The sequence below is a fragment of the Labeo rohita genome, chromosome 25 (assembly GCF_022985175.1).
Source record: "Labeo rohita strain BAU-BD-2019 chromosome 25, IGBB_LRoh.1.0, whole genome shotgun sequence".
NCBI lineage: Eukaryota > Metazoa > Chordata > Actinopteri > Cypriniformes > Cyprinidae > Labeo > Labeo rohita.
In genome coordinates, this window is record NC_066893.1 from 18,716,961 (window position 1) to 18,733,792 (window position 16,832).

A 16,832-nucleotide genomic window follows, 5' to 3' on the forward strand; every position below is an offset into this window, starting at 1 on the left:
GTGTATATACTATTATATGTATTAATATTTTGTATATTTTTCATTTTTAGTCATTTTATGTGCTTTTATTTGTATTCATTTTTTTATTATTATTTCAGTCGTTTTTCTGACTAAAAAAAATAGTGGGCTAACAAAGTTAGTGTTGAACCCTGCTATATACAGTTGAGGTCAAAAGTTTACATATAATAATATATAAATTTTATTATTTTTTATTATTTTATGAGAGATCATACAAAATGCATGTTTTTTTTTTATTACTGACCTGAATACGATATTTTTCACATAAAAGACATTTACATACAGTCCATAAGAAAAAATAATAGTTGAATTTATAAAAATGACCCGATTCAAAGGTTTACATACACTTGATTCTTAATACTGTGTTGTTACCTGAATGATCCACAGCTGTTTTTTTTTTTTGGTTAGCAGTTTTTGTTTTTGTTCATGAGTCCCTTGTTTGTCCTGAACAGTTAAACTGCCCACTGTTCTTCAGAAAAATCCTTCAGGTCCCACAATTTATTTGGTTTTTCAGCATTTTTGTGTATTTGAACCTTTCCAAAAAAACCTTTCCATCTTTTCACACTGAGGACAACTGAGGGACTCGTATATAACTATTGCAGAAGGTTCAAATGTTCACTGATGCTTCAGAAGGAAACTTAATGCATTAAGAGCTGGGGGGTGAAAACTTTTTGAATTGTAAGATCAGGACAAATGTACCTTTTTTTTTTTTTTTTTTTTTTTTTTTTTAATTTGTCTTGTAGGAAACCTGTAAATATCTTCTGTCGCTTCTGAAGGGAAGTACTAAATGGAAAAAAGGAAAGATATTTAAGCAAAGTAAGAAATGTGTACACATCTTCATTCTGTTCAAAAGTTTACACCCCCGGCTCTTAATGCATCGTTTTTTCCTTCTGAAGCATCAGTAAGCGTTTAAACCTTCTGTAATAGTTGCATATGAGTCCCTCAGTTGTCCTGAGTGTGAAAAGATGGATCTAAAAATCATGGAGGGGTTCAAATACACAAAAATGCGGAAAAAACAAAGAATTTGTGGGACCTGAAGGATTTTTCTAACCGTGGGCAGTTTAATAAGGGACTCACGCACAAAAAACAAACAAAAAAAAAAACGGTTGTGGGTAATTCAGGTAACAACACTGTATTAAGAACGAAGCGTATGTAAAGTTTTGAACAGGATTGTTTTTTCCTTTTTTTTTTTTTTTTTTTTTTTTTTTTTTATAAATTCAACTATTATTTTTTTCTTGTGGACTTTATGTAAACATCTTTTGTGTGAAATATCTTATTCAGGTCTGTACTAAATAAAAAATAACATGCATTTTGTATGATCCCTCTTATTTTGGTGAAATAATTAACATTTTGCAGATTCTGCAAGGTGTATGTAAACTTTTGACCTCAACTGTATAAAGTGACATGCTCTACTATAAAGAGTTGCGATGTGTCTCCAACTGCTGTCATTTTGTCATTCACAGCTTTTTAAAATGCAGGATTTATTCAGATGTATTCTGTGAAAGACAGAAACATCTATAAGAAGTTTCGTCTTTGTGCTGAAGAAAGCTAAAGCGGATGGCCAAGCGGCAATCACAGTTTCCAACTGAAAGGCGCTTCCACATTGACCTATTTTTTTGTTGGCTGTGAAGAATGAGCGATGTAGAAAGAGAAGCTAATGAATAATAAATGGCGGATAGAGAAATGGATGAGGTTACGATTATGCAGCCAACTGTCTCTCATCTCCCCTCTTTCTCTCTCTCCACCTCGCCATCTTTTTTTAAAACTCTGAATTTCTTTTTTAAAAAGACAGAGTTTATAAATAACTAAAAAGTCACCGTTTTTACAGCCCTGCTCTGACGTCCTGAAGCACATGAACCTGCTGTCGTCAGAGACGCGTCAGAAGAGTGTGTGAGAGAGAGAGAAAGACAGCGAGAGGGAGAAACCGGGACAGATTTGCCAGTTCTCTAAGATTTACTAAAATGTTTGTAGGTCACATTACTTGATTAATTCCATTTATTTACCTAGTGGCTGTCCTTATGACCTCATTAGTCTGCTGAACCAATCAGACAGAGACTTTGATAAAAGATAGTGATTCATAATTGAGGCTTGACTAATTCTATAGCTTGGGGACACATTTTCCTCACATTATCTAATTTGTTTGGACACAGTTTGAAAAGGCTTGTAAATGGAGCCATTTAATGATCTTTTACTGACCAACGGTGGAACAACGAAGTTTTTTGTGTATTTTTTATTTTTATTTTTGCATTGCATATAGTTCATTCATTTCCCTAATGCAAAAAAAAAATCATTCTTATTACCGTTTTAAAATTCCTACATTGTCATATTTGACATACTGATTTAAAATGATTATGCTACAGTGTTATTTTATTTTATTAAAGTAAAAAAAGTAACTTTTTTTACTTGTTAATGTAATACAAAAAATATTTCCATCACCAAAAAATGATCTTTTCTTGTTGCACTGCCTTTAAGCTGTACTATTTTAAGTAAAATAGTTGTATTGCAGTGAAACATTGTATTATGTTCAACTGCAATACAGTTCAAAAATGACACTTGGAATAAGAAATCTCTTGAATATAATTTAAAAAAATGGGAGTTAAAAAAAAAAAAAAAAAAAAAAAAAAAAGCATCTGGACACATTTCGAAAAAATTAAGCTTATTACACCCTTCGCCAGGAGTTTGATTGACAAGCGATCTGACAAATCGTACAACAAATAAACCAAACAAAAAGTAGATTAATGTCGGTAGACTTAAACTTGAAAAACAGTGTGCATTGACATCTTTCTGCAGTTAAAACAACATACCGTCTAATGTTCATTCATGTTTATTTTGTGCTATAATAACTAGTAAAGAGAAAGAGATGATTGGTTCATGTGCTGCTTGAATGAAGGCGTTTCAGCGATCTGTCATGAAACATTAAAGAACCACACAACGGTATTTATTGTTTGAACGTCTAAAAAAATGACAAAAGTAGAAAGCTGAGACTTTGTTTCATACCAAAACTAACCGGCTCTGTCTTGTCTTGTTGTCAGGGTTTGGGATGTATTTTTCAGTGTTTTTTGTGAAAGAAGTTTCTTGTTGTAATTTTAAGGTGACCTGGAAATATTTTTGTAAGCTTTGCCTAGGCCCTGTATGATGTGAGGGTCGTTTTGAGAGCTCTCTCTCTCTCTCCTTCTCGACTTCCGTCTTACCAATAGATTTAAAGAAATCACCCATAATCCTCTTCTAGTGCTGGGACAAGGCTGAACCCTACACAGTGATTCTGTTACAGTAATCTCAGACAAAATTGGCTTAACTTCCTAGCAGACGTCCACGCAGCAGACAGGCAGCCGGTCAGACGCACAGTTTTGGTGGAGGGGAAGACAGAAGCAGTCATGTAAAAATGCCACCAATGCCCAGTAGGGTCAAAGGAAGTGCACTGGTGTAATGTCATTAGAATTCAAGATTCAAAGGGAACAAGGCAAGTCTGGACTCATTAGTGTTGCCAGATCACAGAAAAAAAAACGCAAATACTATCCCATAGAGAGTTTTCATGAAGCGTCATCATTTGGCCATATGGACCAGTGTTGCCAAGTCCGTGGTTTTCCAGTGAAACTGGTCTACTTTAACACTGTTGCCGCGGGTTGTTTTTCATCCCCGGGTAGAAGTGACCCCGATAATGTAATATTTAGCCCCAGGGATGCAAATTTTACCAGGGGAACACCGCCAAAAAACATGAATTTTACCCCCTGGAACGGGGGGACCCCCTTAAAACGTGATTGGGCTACTTTTGAGTGGCAATTGGGCTGGTTTTGTTGTGAAAACCTGGCAACCCTGATATTGGTGGTGCTGGATGTAAACAATGCTGCTGAACTGAACAGAACTTGCAAATTTTGCTTATTTTTGCTGCTGAAAATGGTCAGTTGTTGTCATGTTTTGGCCTGTACTAAACAGTCAGATGGGGAGAAACATTTGGAGTACTATAGACTACCAAAAATTATAACAAATCAAAGAGAAAAGTGCAAAAAACTGTCCGAGGAACAAAAGGTGTGTGGTTGGACAAACTGAACCAGGATTATTCAGGGAAAGAATCTTGACAATATTAGTGTTTGTTCTTATCATTTCCAGTCATGTAGGTGAAATATTAGGCTAATGTCTTAATACTGCTTGTATGTATCTTTACCACCTATTAACTTTAGTTTGTCAAAATATTGTGCCCTGTCCTGCTTACTAAGTACGTCTCTCTGATTTAACAGCTTTCACATGTTTTTTCCATGGTTTAGACAGCATAAATAAGCGTAATGACGTATTCAGTAGCACATTAGCCATGCAATCCATCCAGTTGTTTACATCCGAGTATCTCCGATATTGCCGGCGCATCTAGGTAACTGACCAAACCATGACGTAAGTGCAAACCCTCTATAGTAAAAGTACGTCCAAACGCTTTTTCTTGGAAATAAGACAGAAAATATTTCAACCTGCGTCTGCCTATTTTATTAACTGCATAAAACTGGATTGCTATGAGTCAGTCCCAAACAACAAGCTCGAAGACGCATAATAACGTTTGCTTATAATGGGTGGACATGGCAACAACATAAAGACAGGATGTCGGTTTAGTTTAAATCGCCGAACGTAAATCGTTGTACAGTAGTCAACATTTGAAGTGGATCAGAAAAGTGAATCAAAGTTGTCCTAGGACAAGAACGGATATTGTTTTGGTTTTGATCCACTAAAAATGTTGACCACTGTAATATCACTGGTCAAAAATAGTGGATTCCAAACAAGCAAGATGCCGAAACATTGCTACCATGGTGTGAAAAACTTTGAGTGATTCGTGTTTCTTTTCTTCACACACAAAACATGGATTCGCACCTGTATTTATAATTACGGTTGTCAGTCACGACACTTTACAGTGTGTACGTGGCTGGCCTATATGATTTATTGGGAGATCATTATTATTCACATAAACTGCTGGCTTTAAAGGAATAACATTGGTTCAAAAAGGGGCCGTTCACACTATGAACTTATTTTAACGGTCAAACACGGCCGTCTGCATGTTTACATAGAAAAACAATGAAAAAGTAACACAGTGTGGTTATTGTACTATAGCAAATACTGTTAAGGAGTATTTTGTGTGTGTGTGTGTGTCTTTGTTTGACATACCCAGTTCCCATTTCTTTGTGTGTTTCCACAGAAGGAGTCATACATGTTTGGAGTGACATGAAGGTAAGTAAATAATGACAGAATCTTGATTTTAGGCAAACTATTCTTTAAAATTGACAGGTTTTGCACAGGTGTCTCTGTGGACCAGTGCATATCTTCTCGAGTCAGTTATGAGGTGGATTTTTAGGCTTATTTGTAAGCATTCCACCTCATGCTTCAGTGATGTGAGGATAGGAGAGATGACATGTGGGCTTAGTTTCTACAGGAGAGGACAAGGATGAAAGTGAGAGAAAGAGACAAAACAAGGACATTAGAGAGTCTTTGAAGATGAAATGATTTGGCCTTGTGCCCTTGCAGACTGTATTTCATATTTTCAGTGCGTTTCAATTTTTTTTACTTACAATCCATCAAGCAGATTCATTTCCATTTTTGACAGTCTTTGTGGAGGACGTCCTGACAATACTTTTTTTTTTTTTTTTTTTTTTTTTTTTCTTCAAAGTAAGACAAGTCTTTTATGTGTGATGTGTGCAGTGAGAGAGGCCACACCCCTATTTTTTGGCCACACCTCTGGCATGCTTGAGAACAATTTTATGTGAAGGTTGCTATAGTGATGGCACAGTCTCACCAGGAAATCTCAATGCATCACCTATTTTTATTTGTAGTCATCTGCATTAAGAATCTTGCATTACATTTACTCTAACTTATTTTAATCCAAGGAGTGAATCTTAACCTGTGAAAAACATGCTGTATTTTACCCAAAAAACCAAAAGAAAAAAAATAAGAATTATATTTTGAAAGAAAACATAGGACTATTACTTTCATTTTCCTTGAAAATTGTCATTACCATAATGCATCTGGTTGTTCACTTTTTTTTTTAAACAAAATGTAATTATTACAATATTTTACGTTATTACTATAAAAAATGTAATGCAATCATTTTTTTTCTATTAAAATCAAAATAAAACTTGTACAAACACAATAAAATAAAAAAAAAAAAAATAATAATAATAATATTAAAAAAAAAACACGTTACAAGGAAAATAATATATCAGGAAAAAAGTGGCTATTTTAGAACTATTATAATTCATGCGTTGTTTCTAAACACATTTCTTACCAAATTCTTATTATTCTTTATTCTTACTTTAATTTTTATTTATTATTCATGTTGGTTTTTGTTACTGTAGTCGTTTTATATTTTTATATCACACCAAAAAATCAACTGTATTATGACTATTAAAAATATATAACTACCCTCTGTAATATTACTAATAGTGTACAATTTAATTTTGTTTCACATCATAGTAATGGTGTCTATAAATACAGCAATCTTAGTAGGGCTGTCACAAATGATTACTTTGGTAATCGAGTAATCGGTTGATTATTCTTACAATTAATTGAATAATCATAATTATAATGGACTTTTTATTTGTGGTAATAGAAATAGGTCCAAGCAAACAGTAGCCTTTAAAATGACTTAATACATATGCAGTAGCAATGAGGCGATAAAAATTAGTCCAAATAAAGTATTAAAAGCAAGTAATCATATGGTTTTCTTTAACAAAACTGTTATAAATCGTAGAGATAATGAACATAACGCATTAAATCAAAGGCCTGCAGAGGGCACCAACAGCCTGACAATTGTTTTTATGCTTTATTAAACCCTGGTTTAATATTGACTAAACATTTAATTCAAAAGTCCACTTAATCTTTAATATTTGGCCTTTTTTATAACAGAAATGCTACACCCACTGTAATTTTATGAATATGTGGACATCAAAATGTGTATATGTGTAAAGTGAGGTTTAAACTTTTATGTTGAAATCGCGATGAAAAGTTAGCATATTGAGAAACATAATTATTTATTCTCCTGTGTTTGCATAGGTTTATAAATATTTACCTTACAAATCTGATGAAATGGCGCACAATATGTTCCCAGATGAACGTTATAATAAACCCAAACTCACAACAATATGCAAAGATGGAGTTTGAGACATATTAAACCTGCATTGCATATATTTAATTGAACCATAGCATTTGCATTGTAGCATTGAACCATAGCCTTCTATTAATGCATTGTAACGTGACAGCTTGTTACTTTTGTAACAGATAAGAAAAAAAAATAAATAAAGTAAAACCCAGACTCAATAACCACAACACAAGAGCTTACTTTCAAACACTTTCATTATTTTCTCCATATAACTCAAAAAGAAACAGACCCCCAGGAAAAGTAAAGAACTGAATGATAGAGGAAGAGAAAGAGAGAGAGATAAAAGAACTGGGCATGCTTGGGCATGCTATAGGCGCATAGGGTGACGGATACATCCAGGTCAAACGGTACAAGAGCCGGCGGTGTGGGTCAGCTGCAGAAACATCCTGCTTCAAAGACCCTTTGGAATCCCACCATCCCCGTCACATACAGCCGTTGTGGTATCAAAGTGAGCCAGTCAGCGAGTTTGCAAACTTCTCAGACCAACCCAAGCACTCGAGTTGAGCAAATGTACGACTCCATACATTTCGATACCTTTACATCAGCATAGTTGTCATTTGTACATTTCGTTTTGTTGGTCTTTTGTTTTCCTTTTTTCGGCTGGATAGAGAAACGGAGAAATATGGGGAAGGAAGGGAGGTGGGCGAGAAAGAGGGATAGAGAGAGAGTACACAAACTGTGAATGAATCATTGCCAGGAGGACAGACTCAAGGGGGAAAGTACAAGCCCATACACACATGCTATAAAAACATCTCAGTCTTTGCGTTCTGTTAGCTGGCTATAAAAAAATAAACAAAACACCTCTCTTTGATTGTTTGTTTCACTCGTTTTAGTTTCGGCTCTGATTTTGGGGCGGAAAGGCCGCTGGATGCCAAGACCAGCGCTCGGTTCATCATTGGCATACCCGATCAGACCTGTTCCACTGTGTATCATGGCGTTGGCCAATAAGGTAAAAGATTTCAACACACTCTTATGACAGTTTGTAAGTATGTTGACGAATTTGTACGATCTCATTCGTAGGATCTGCTTACACTCTTTTTCATGGTGAAATTTTACCCACAAATAGGGATGTGCCATAATGACAAAAATGATACCTCAATATCTTCTGGAATTATAATTAGACAATATTTTGCTAAGTTTGTTATTTTGCTGGTACTTTTGCAGGTTTAGGACTGCTGTGGACAACTGAATCCCAAAGCTTTTGATATTTTTTTCATATTCTGTGTGGTAGTTCATTTGCAGGAGTGAGTCACTGAGTCATTCATTCAACCGATTCATTCGAATAGCTGACTGATTCAGTAACAAAACGTGTCGCCTGTTGCTCAGAGAAACAAAACAGTTCTCGCAAATAGTTTAAACAACAATTGCGATATTATCGTAGCCCATATATATTACCAACGCCATTGCATGATCAATTTGTACGTATTTTACGAGGTGGCATATTCGTACGAATTCATACAACCTCGCTCGTATGATTTTGTATGATTTGTCTAGACCCCAGTGATGAGTAGGTCATTCGTGCAAATTCATCCGAATTGGAGAACTTGTAAAATACTTATGATTTGGCAAAAATCATATAAATTCATACAATTGAGGTTGTATGAATTAGCCACCTTGTAAAATATGTACGAATTGCCCTGAGATCGGGTTGAAATTGCACACCCCAACCTACAAATGGTATGTTTTTATACAAGTCAGATCGATAACGAAAATTAGATGGTATTTTGCTTCGTTTGTTATTTTGCTGGTACTTTGACAGGTTTAGGACTAACGTGAACAACTGAATTCCAAAGCTTTTGATATTCTTTCATATTCTGTGCGGTGGTTCATTTGCATGAGTGAGTCATTGAGTCATTCATTCAACCGATTCATTCGAATAGCTGACTGATTCAGTAACAAAACACGTCGCTTGTTGCTCAGAGAAACAAAACAGTTCTCGCAAATAGTTTAAACAACAATTGCGATATTATCGTAGCTGATATATATTACCAACGCCATTGCACGATCAATTTGTACGTATTTTACGAGGTGGCTTATTCGTATGAATTCATACAACCTCACTTGTATGATTTTGTATGATTTGTCTAGACCCCAGTGATGAGTAGGTCATTCGTGGAAATTCCTCCAAATTGGAGAACTTGTAAAATACTTACAATCTGGCAAAAATCATATTAGTTTGTACGATTGAGGTCGTATGAATTAGCCACCTTGTAAAATATGTACGAATTGCCATGAGATCGGGTTGATATTGCACAGCCCTACCTACAAATGGTAAGTTTTTATACAAGTCATATTGATAACAATAATTAGACAGTATTTTGCTAAGTTTGTTGTTTTGCTGGTACTTTGACAGGTTTAGGACTTCCCGTGAACAACTGAATTCCAAAGCTTCTGATATTTTTTATATATTCTGTGCAGTGGATCATTTTGCAGGAGTAACAGAAACGAACTTTTCCAATAAGATTAAATAGATTTTGACCTTTTAGTGGCTTTTTTTTTTTTTTTACCTTTATAAGGCTAATTTTTCTAACCTAATTAAATGTATGCATCATCTTGTGTCAAAAATTCAAATTTACTGTTACCAATCAAATGAAATCAGTATGAACAAAATTTGTGTTGCAATGCAGAGGTGGCACAGAATCTGCATCTAAAGTGGCATTTAAATGCAATTACATAGACTGTTTAATGAATGAATTAACAAATTCATAAGTAATGTTTTGATGTTTTCATAAATGTTGAATATTGATAATTGAAATGATTTAGGGGAAAAACAGGGAAAATATACTTTAAATATAACCGTAGCATCACCAGTAGGTGGTGGCAAATCACTGCATGAGTTAGTCGTTGAGTCATTCATTCAACCGATTCATTCGAACGGCTGATTGATTCAGAAATGAAACACGTTACGTGTTGCTCAGAGACGCAAAACAGTTCTCGTATTTAGTTTAAACAACAATTACAATGTTATCGCAGACAATATATATCACCAACGCTTTTTTTTGTATGTATTTTACGAGGTGGCTTATTTGTACGATTTCATACAACCTCACTCGTACAATTCGTCTAGACCCAAGTGACGGGTAGCTCATTCGTGTGAATTTGGGAACTCGTAAAATACTAAATCATAAATTAGTATGAGTGAGGTCATACGAATTAGCCACCTTGTAAAATATGTACGAATTATCATGAGATCAGATTAATATTGCACACTCCTACCTACATATGGTATGCTTTCCTACAAGTCAGATCGTACAAATTTATACAAAATTGCCAATTCGTACAATCTTAAAAATTCGCATTAGATTGTGTTGAACAAGTCCAAATGAAATTTTGCAGTTTTACGCCGCATCCAAAACTACTAGCACACTTTTCCGTAAGTTTTTTCCCCCGATAAGATTATCTATACAAAACTAAAACATACGTTAGCATGCAACTTTGTTTTTTTTCTTTTACTTTTAGAAAAACAAGGCAGTCGGCATTTTTCAGACGTCTTGCAAATAGCTAAAAAAGTTTTTTTTTTCCTTTTATCAATAAATATTTGTTTTCTGAAAGCAGCAGTTGGGAAAAAAAACGTTAACAGTCTCTTGAATGTCTGGTCGGGAACGCCAGCATCTCGCGCAGCATGTGGCTTTCAGGTGTGCATGGTGAGGTCGGCAGGTGCTCGCACGTTCTCGCGATTTCATCAAAGAGAGTAAGGGGGCGCTGTAATGATGATGACCTCACAGAATGTCATGTGCTAGCCCTCATACAACATTCAAACAATGTTTAAATAACATATAATGCTGCAGCTCTCAAAACTCAAAAAGTGCAAACCCATGCTACCTTGTGTTGAATGTACAGTGTATAATCTTACATGCAGGACCTGTTTATGAAAAGATAAATGAGTTGAACTGTGTTATGATTTATTCTGCTGAAAAAAAAAAGTTTCATTTGGAGCAAGATTAATGATGAAGCCCTTTCAGATCGTAGAACTTTTGGATCTGGGAATTTTTCCAAATGCATATGGGTCAGATTCGCCCGAGTGCAAATGTTGCAGATGCTGAAACGCTGGTGGCGCTGTGTCTTTGTGATTACCAGACTTTTACTAACCCACTTTGGTGTGGTTGTGCTTGTTTAGCCGATTTCTTTTCGACATACGCAACATTTTAGGCAAATTAGTAGGTGTTTAGACATCAAAAAGCTTTGTAGACTCATTTTAGGTCCATTAGGTAATTAAAAAGTGACTTTTTTTCTCATTTCAGGCCCACCATGACATTCTGGAGTCCACTGGTAGTTGACATACCACAGAGAAGCAAAATGGAGGTGTATAGGAAATGAGAGGAGCGCTTGACGTGTTATTCCGATGAGTGACAAAAACGAAGACATGGAGAAACATAAGCAATGCTTAGGAGAGGTGCGCGAGGGAGGCGGGTGGGGTTAAACAGGGGCCGTTTCCCATCACTTTGAACCTGTTGACATCGTAGCTGTGTAACGCTGCCGTCACCCGAAAAGATGTTGATGGTGGTCGCCCTTCACCCTTACGCCACCTTGCACACCCTCCCTCACCAAAGCCACCGTTCAAATGAGTCCAACACCCAAATACAAACCAAACCCAAACGAAAAAAAAACAAAAAAAGCCACCAGCATTGTCAAGAAAAGGCAAGTAAGGAATATGAAATAAAAAAAGAGAAACAAGTATATCAATTTATACCAGCATTAATGAGTGAATGAATACATAGGATAAAACTAGAAGTTCAAAAGGATGTTTGTAACTATTTCAGATTAAAAAAAGAAATTAAGAAATCAAAAACGAGCTCTTTGGAGACAGAAAAGCAGACGGAACTGCTGAGCCCAGTTTTGTGTTGTTGCCTTCCTCAGTCCTCGTATTGACGTGCTGTAACTTCAATAGAAGTACATTGGTCGTTTGCTTTAAAAAAACGAGCCGGGACCAGATCAGTTGTGATGACACTAGTATTGATTTGATAATAGTGTAGCTGGACGAGAGGAGTTGATAGGCAATGCAGAGTTTAAATAAAAAAATGGACAAACAAAATGGCGACTCCAATGTTGAGCAAAATCACCATGACTACCAGAATAGAGTTGGAGCCCTGTCGAGTGAGAAAGAGAAAAAGAGAAAGGTCAGTATTCACTAAAAACAAATGGTGCTTATTTGCATACTATGTTGTTTTAGTACTTGATTCGCTGTGTGAATGACCCCAGATTAATTTCATTGGCTAAAAAAATCTTATTTTAGTGCCTGATTAGACATCTTACAAAATTGATGTATGCCATCTAAAATGATTGAGAAATTAAACATTTATTATTTTTTGTAGTTTGGCAAGCTGATCACTTAGTGTACTAGCTTAGCATTCTGCTAGCATAGTCTATACCCTATGAAATTCAGTTAAAAGGATAGTTCACCCAAAAAAATTACAATTCTGTGATTACTCACCCTCATGTCATTCCAAATCTATAAGACCTTCGTTTGTCTTCAGAACACAAATTAAGAGATTTTTTTATGAAATCTGAGAGCTTTTTGACCCTGCATAGACAGCAACTGCTAACACGTTCAAGGCCCAGAAAGGTAGTAAGCAGGGTTGCCAGATTTTCACAGCAAAACCCACCCAAGTGCTACTTAAAATGAGGACAATTGTGTTTCAAGGGGGTTCCCCTGTAAAATTCGCGTTCTTTGGGGTAAATTACACATTTTTTTGCCTGGGTTCCCCTGGTAAAATTAGCATTCCAGGGGCTAAATATCACAGATGTGTATATATACGTAGATGCCTCTTTAGTGACTGTTTGTATGGGCCGCTATACGCGAGCCGCCCATAGTGTAATGATCAACTTGACATCATTCACCATAGTAATTACTGAATATTCAAAATGTCACAATCCTGCACAGCTGTTGGTCTGCGAACCTATAGTATGGTGAATGACGTCACGTTGACCGTTCCAAGATGGCGGACTTATCTACGTGATTGGAGCAGTCAAATAGGACATCTATACTTATTATATATCTATGCTAAATATTACGTTATAGGGGTTGCTTCAACCTGCGGACATAAAAAACAGAAGTGTTAAAGTAGCCCAATTCCAGAGGGAAAAAGTGGACTTGTCAACACTGGTAGTAAGAACATCATTAAAATAGTCCATGTGACATCCGTGGTTCAGTCTTAATTTCCTGACGGTGCAAGAAAACTTTTGGGGCCAGTTTTAGTAAACAGGGCAAATTACCACGAGAGCACAATTCCAAAACAGTGCTGATGTGAGGGGGAATTTCTGTGGGTGATTTACTAACAATGCATAAATTAAAGAACACAGACACAACATCTCATTTACATAGCGACCAACGCAACATACCAAGCGCAACGCAAATTAGCGTCATAAAGAAGCCACAGTGCGTTGAAAAGAACCGAGGCCAAAAAATGAAGGTTTGCTACAAGTAGACCTGGTATTGCGCGACTCCTAGTTGAGGGTTCCAAGTCAACTTTTATTTCCTCAAACAAATTCAAAATAACATGGATTGGCAAACGATACATTCGGATAGAATTTCTGTTCTCTGCAGTGCCTCTTCCTAGCAAGAATTATTGCAGCCTTTTCAAATGCAAAATAGTTTAAGACATGCTTTTTGGGGGAGTTAAATAATGGCGCAAATGCCGGTAATTTGACAAGTGCAAACGTTAGTAAAACACATTACGTGATTCATCTGAATACTCTCCTCCTATCAATTTTGCGTCTAAAAGGGAAATTTCTACAAATGCATATTTAATAAGGCCAGATGCAAAAATAACTGTGCCTTTTCAGAGCTAATTCGTCACTGCGTGTATTTAGTAAAACATGACAGTACAATTTTAATGCCAAAAGATGGTTTGCGCTAGTGCAAGATGTTAGTAAAACTGGCCATTGGTGTGCAAAGAAAACAAAAATAATGAATTTATTCAATTTGTTCTCCTCCGTGTCAGTCTTCGATGCGCGTTCACGAGTACTATTTTTTTACAATTTCACTATTTTAATGATGTCCTTACTACCTTTCTGGGCCTTGAACATGGTAGTTGCGTTGCTGTCAATGCAGGGTCAGAAAGCTCTTGGATTTCATGAAAAATATCTTAACTTGTGTACTGAAGATGAACAAAGAACTTACAGGTTTGGAACAACATGAGGGTGAGTACTTAATGACAGAATTTTCATTTTTAGGTGACAAGTGAATAGTACTCACTTTGTGTGAATACTCTGCTGTCCATAAACCTAATTTGCATAGAGGTGTATAAAGGAGGTGTTTGTGCTGATACAGGATGACAATGATTGAAATATCCATGCTGATATTCCAGCACATTTTGCACCTGCTGAGTGACTTTGCGCTGGAGTATCACATGCTAAAGTTGCGCAACTGTTAAGTGAATTCTCTCCACAGTGTATTAAGCAGTCAACATACTAGAGTCCTAGATTCACTGCAAAACACATTTGCACACTACAGTGCGTGTTTAAAGAAAGCCGCATGATTATTCCATTCCCTTCGGCTCACCAGAGATACGGTATTATCTCAATGGAAATGAGAGTCTGTACTGCATTGTGCCAGCCCTCATAAGGACCAACGTATTTGCAAAGAGCCTGGTTTGTCGAGCGCGCTTTTTAATTGATGAGCTCATGTAAGCGTGTCGTGGACAATGTTTACAACCGTTGAGCGGAGGGACACGCGCGCTGCACATGCAAGACACATGTGAGGCATGAAATTAGGCTGTGACAAGCGAACCGGACACAGTAGTGTTAAGAAGATGCCGTGAGCGCTGATTTTGCACAATGAATTAGGACAAGCGTATCTTACAGTCACATTTAGAGCATCTTCCTGTTGAGCAAACAGATTTTGCTCTCCACAGTTGTTTTATTGTAGAGTTAGACAGTTGTGTACTGTGTAGGGCCTGTTCTTCCTCCTCCTGTGGTAAGCTAATCATTTGTTTAGATATCTCTGGAATGGATAAGTGTTGTTAAAAACATTGACAGTGTTTGTTAATTCCTTAATCGGGGCTAGCTATTGTGCGGATGTGTTTCTGTTTCATGTTAACCTGTCTTACACAAGTCTGCTGCATTGCTTGCCTCTCTGCGGCTACAAACATAAACCCCCTCCTTCCTAGAACTCACTCTTGTCGTTTGATTGGCCGCAACCCGAGCAAGGCATAAGCTGTTCCCTAGCAACAGAGTGTGGGACAGCCAATGCAGGGCTGCGTTGTGGAAGGAGCCACTTTGCCAATTTGCTGTTACCAAGGTGTTCTTAGTGCAGCAAGAGATCGTAGGGCCACTAGGCACTGGAAGGGGACAGTTTGAAGTTTAGATATGTGTCCAGGTTGTGTCTCTCAGGCGTGTTATCAGGTCCTGTATTCCCTTGGGACTCCAAACACCTACGCTGTGTTTGTGGAGGTTATTCTTCCTACTCACGCACTCCCAGGCATACTAAAACACCTGGTGTGTTTGCAGCCGATTAGAAATGTATTTGATCTATTTCAAAATGATGTAATTGGATTTTATGATTCAGTATTCAAATGGACAAATTGTTTACTGAAATTAAGGTTGTGAAGTGCGTTATTTCTTAAGTTCAAGCAATAGTTCACCCAGAAATTAAGATTCGGTCACCATTTACTCACCCTTGTGTTGTTTCGAAACCGGTAGGACTTTCATTCTTCCATGAAATACAAAAAGAGACATTCTGAAGACTGTGCTTTTCGCTCTTGTCCATTCAAGTACAATGACAATACAAAAACACCATAAAATGGGGATATCCAAACGTGTACTTGGAATGCACCACTATCCTGCAGAGTTTAGCTCCAGAACCAGCTCATCAAGGCCTTCAGGATTACTAGAACGCCCAGGGAAGTGTTGCAGTTTGGAACCAAACTCTTCAGGACATTGGTCCTCCAGAAGCAGAATTAGACACCATTGCAATAAAAGTTTCTGTCATCTGTTTCTTACCCAGAGTTCACATGAGCCATATTTACCAAACCTTTATGGTGTTCCTATTTATTGTAAATGCATTTTACAAAATGAGTCTTTCTTATTTCTGTAAGTCATACAAGTTTGGACACATAGGAGTAAATGATACCAAATCTTTGAATTTCAGGTAAACTGTTGTTTTAATGGATTAATTCACTTACAGTATAAAAAAATCCTGATGATATACTCACTCCATGTCATCCAAGATGTTCATGTCTTTCTTTCTCCAGTCAAAAAGAAATTGAGGTTTTTGAGGAAAACATTCCTTTTTCTCCATATAGTGGACTTAAATGGGGATCAACAGGTTCAAGGTCCAAATTGCAGTTTCAGTGCAGCTCTACACGATCCCAGCTGAGCAATAAGGGTCTTATCTAGGGAAACGATCTGTCGTTTTTTAAAACTATTTAACCACAAATGCTTGTCTTGCACTAGCTCAGCGATGCGTTTCCGCAACTCCACACATTACGTAATCATGTTGGAAAGCTCACGCGTGGTTAGTTCTTCATCTGTGTACTCCGGTTCAAAAAGTTAGGGTAGAGTAGGGTTTGACTTTCTTTGCTTGTTCGCTTTGTAAACACTGGGTCGGTACTTCTGTTTACGTCCGCATGACCTTTCCAGCATGACTACGCAAGTCGAGCTAGTGCAAGACAAGCTTTGGTGGTTAAAAAGTACTGAATATACATATTAATTTTTCTTTAGAAAATCGCTGATTGTTTTGTTAGGT

General features: G+C 36.8%; 1 protein-coding gene across 1 annotated transcript in view; it reads right to left on the minus strand.

The window, feature by feature from the left end:
• Nucleotides 1-9,681: 9,681 nt before the first annotated feature.
• jph3b (junctophilin 3b) overlaps nucleotides 9,682-16,832 on the minus strand; it is a 44,978-nt gene continuing 37,827 nt past the window's right edge. The window contains exon 5 of the mRNA XM_051099168.1: nucleotides 9,682-12,234. Coding sequence (XP_050955125.1) covers nucleotides 12,154-12,234 — 81 coding nt within the window. The 3' untranslated portion in view covers nucleotides 9,682-12,153. The remainder of the gene's footprint in view (nucleotides 12,235-16,832) is intronic.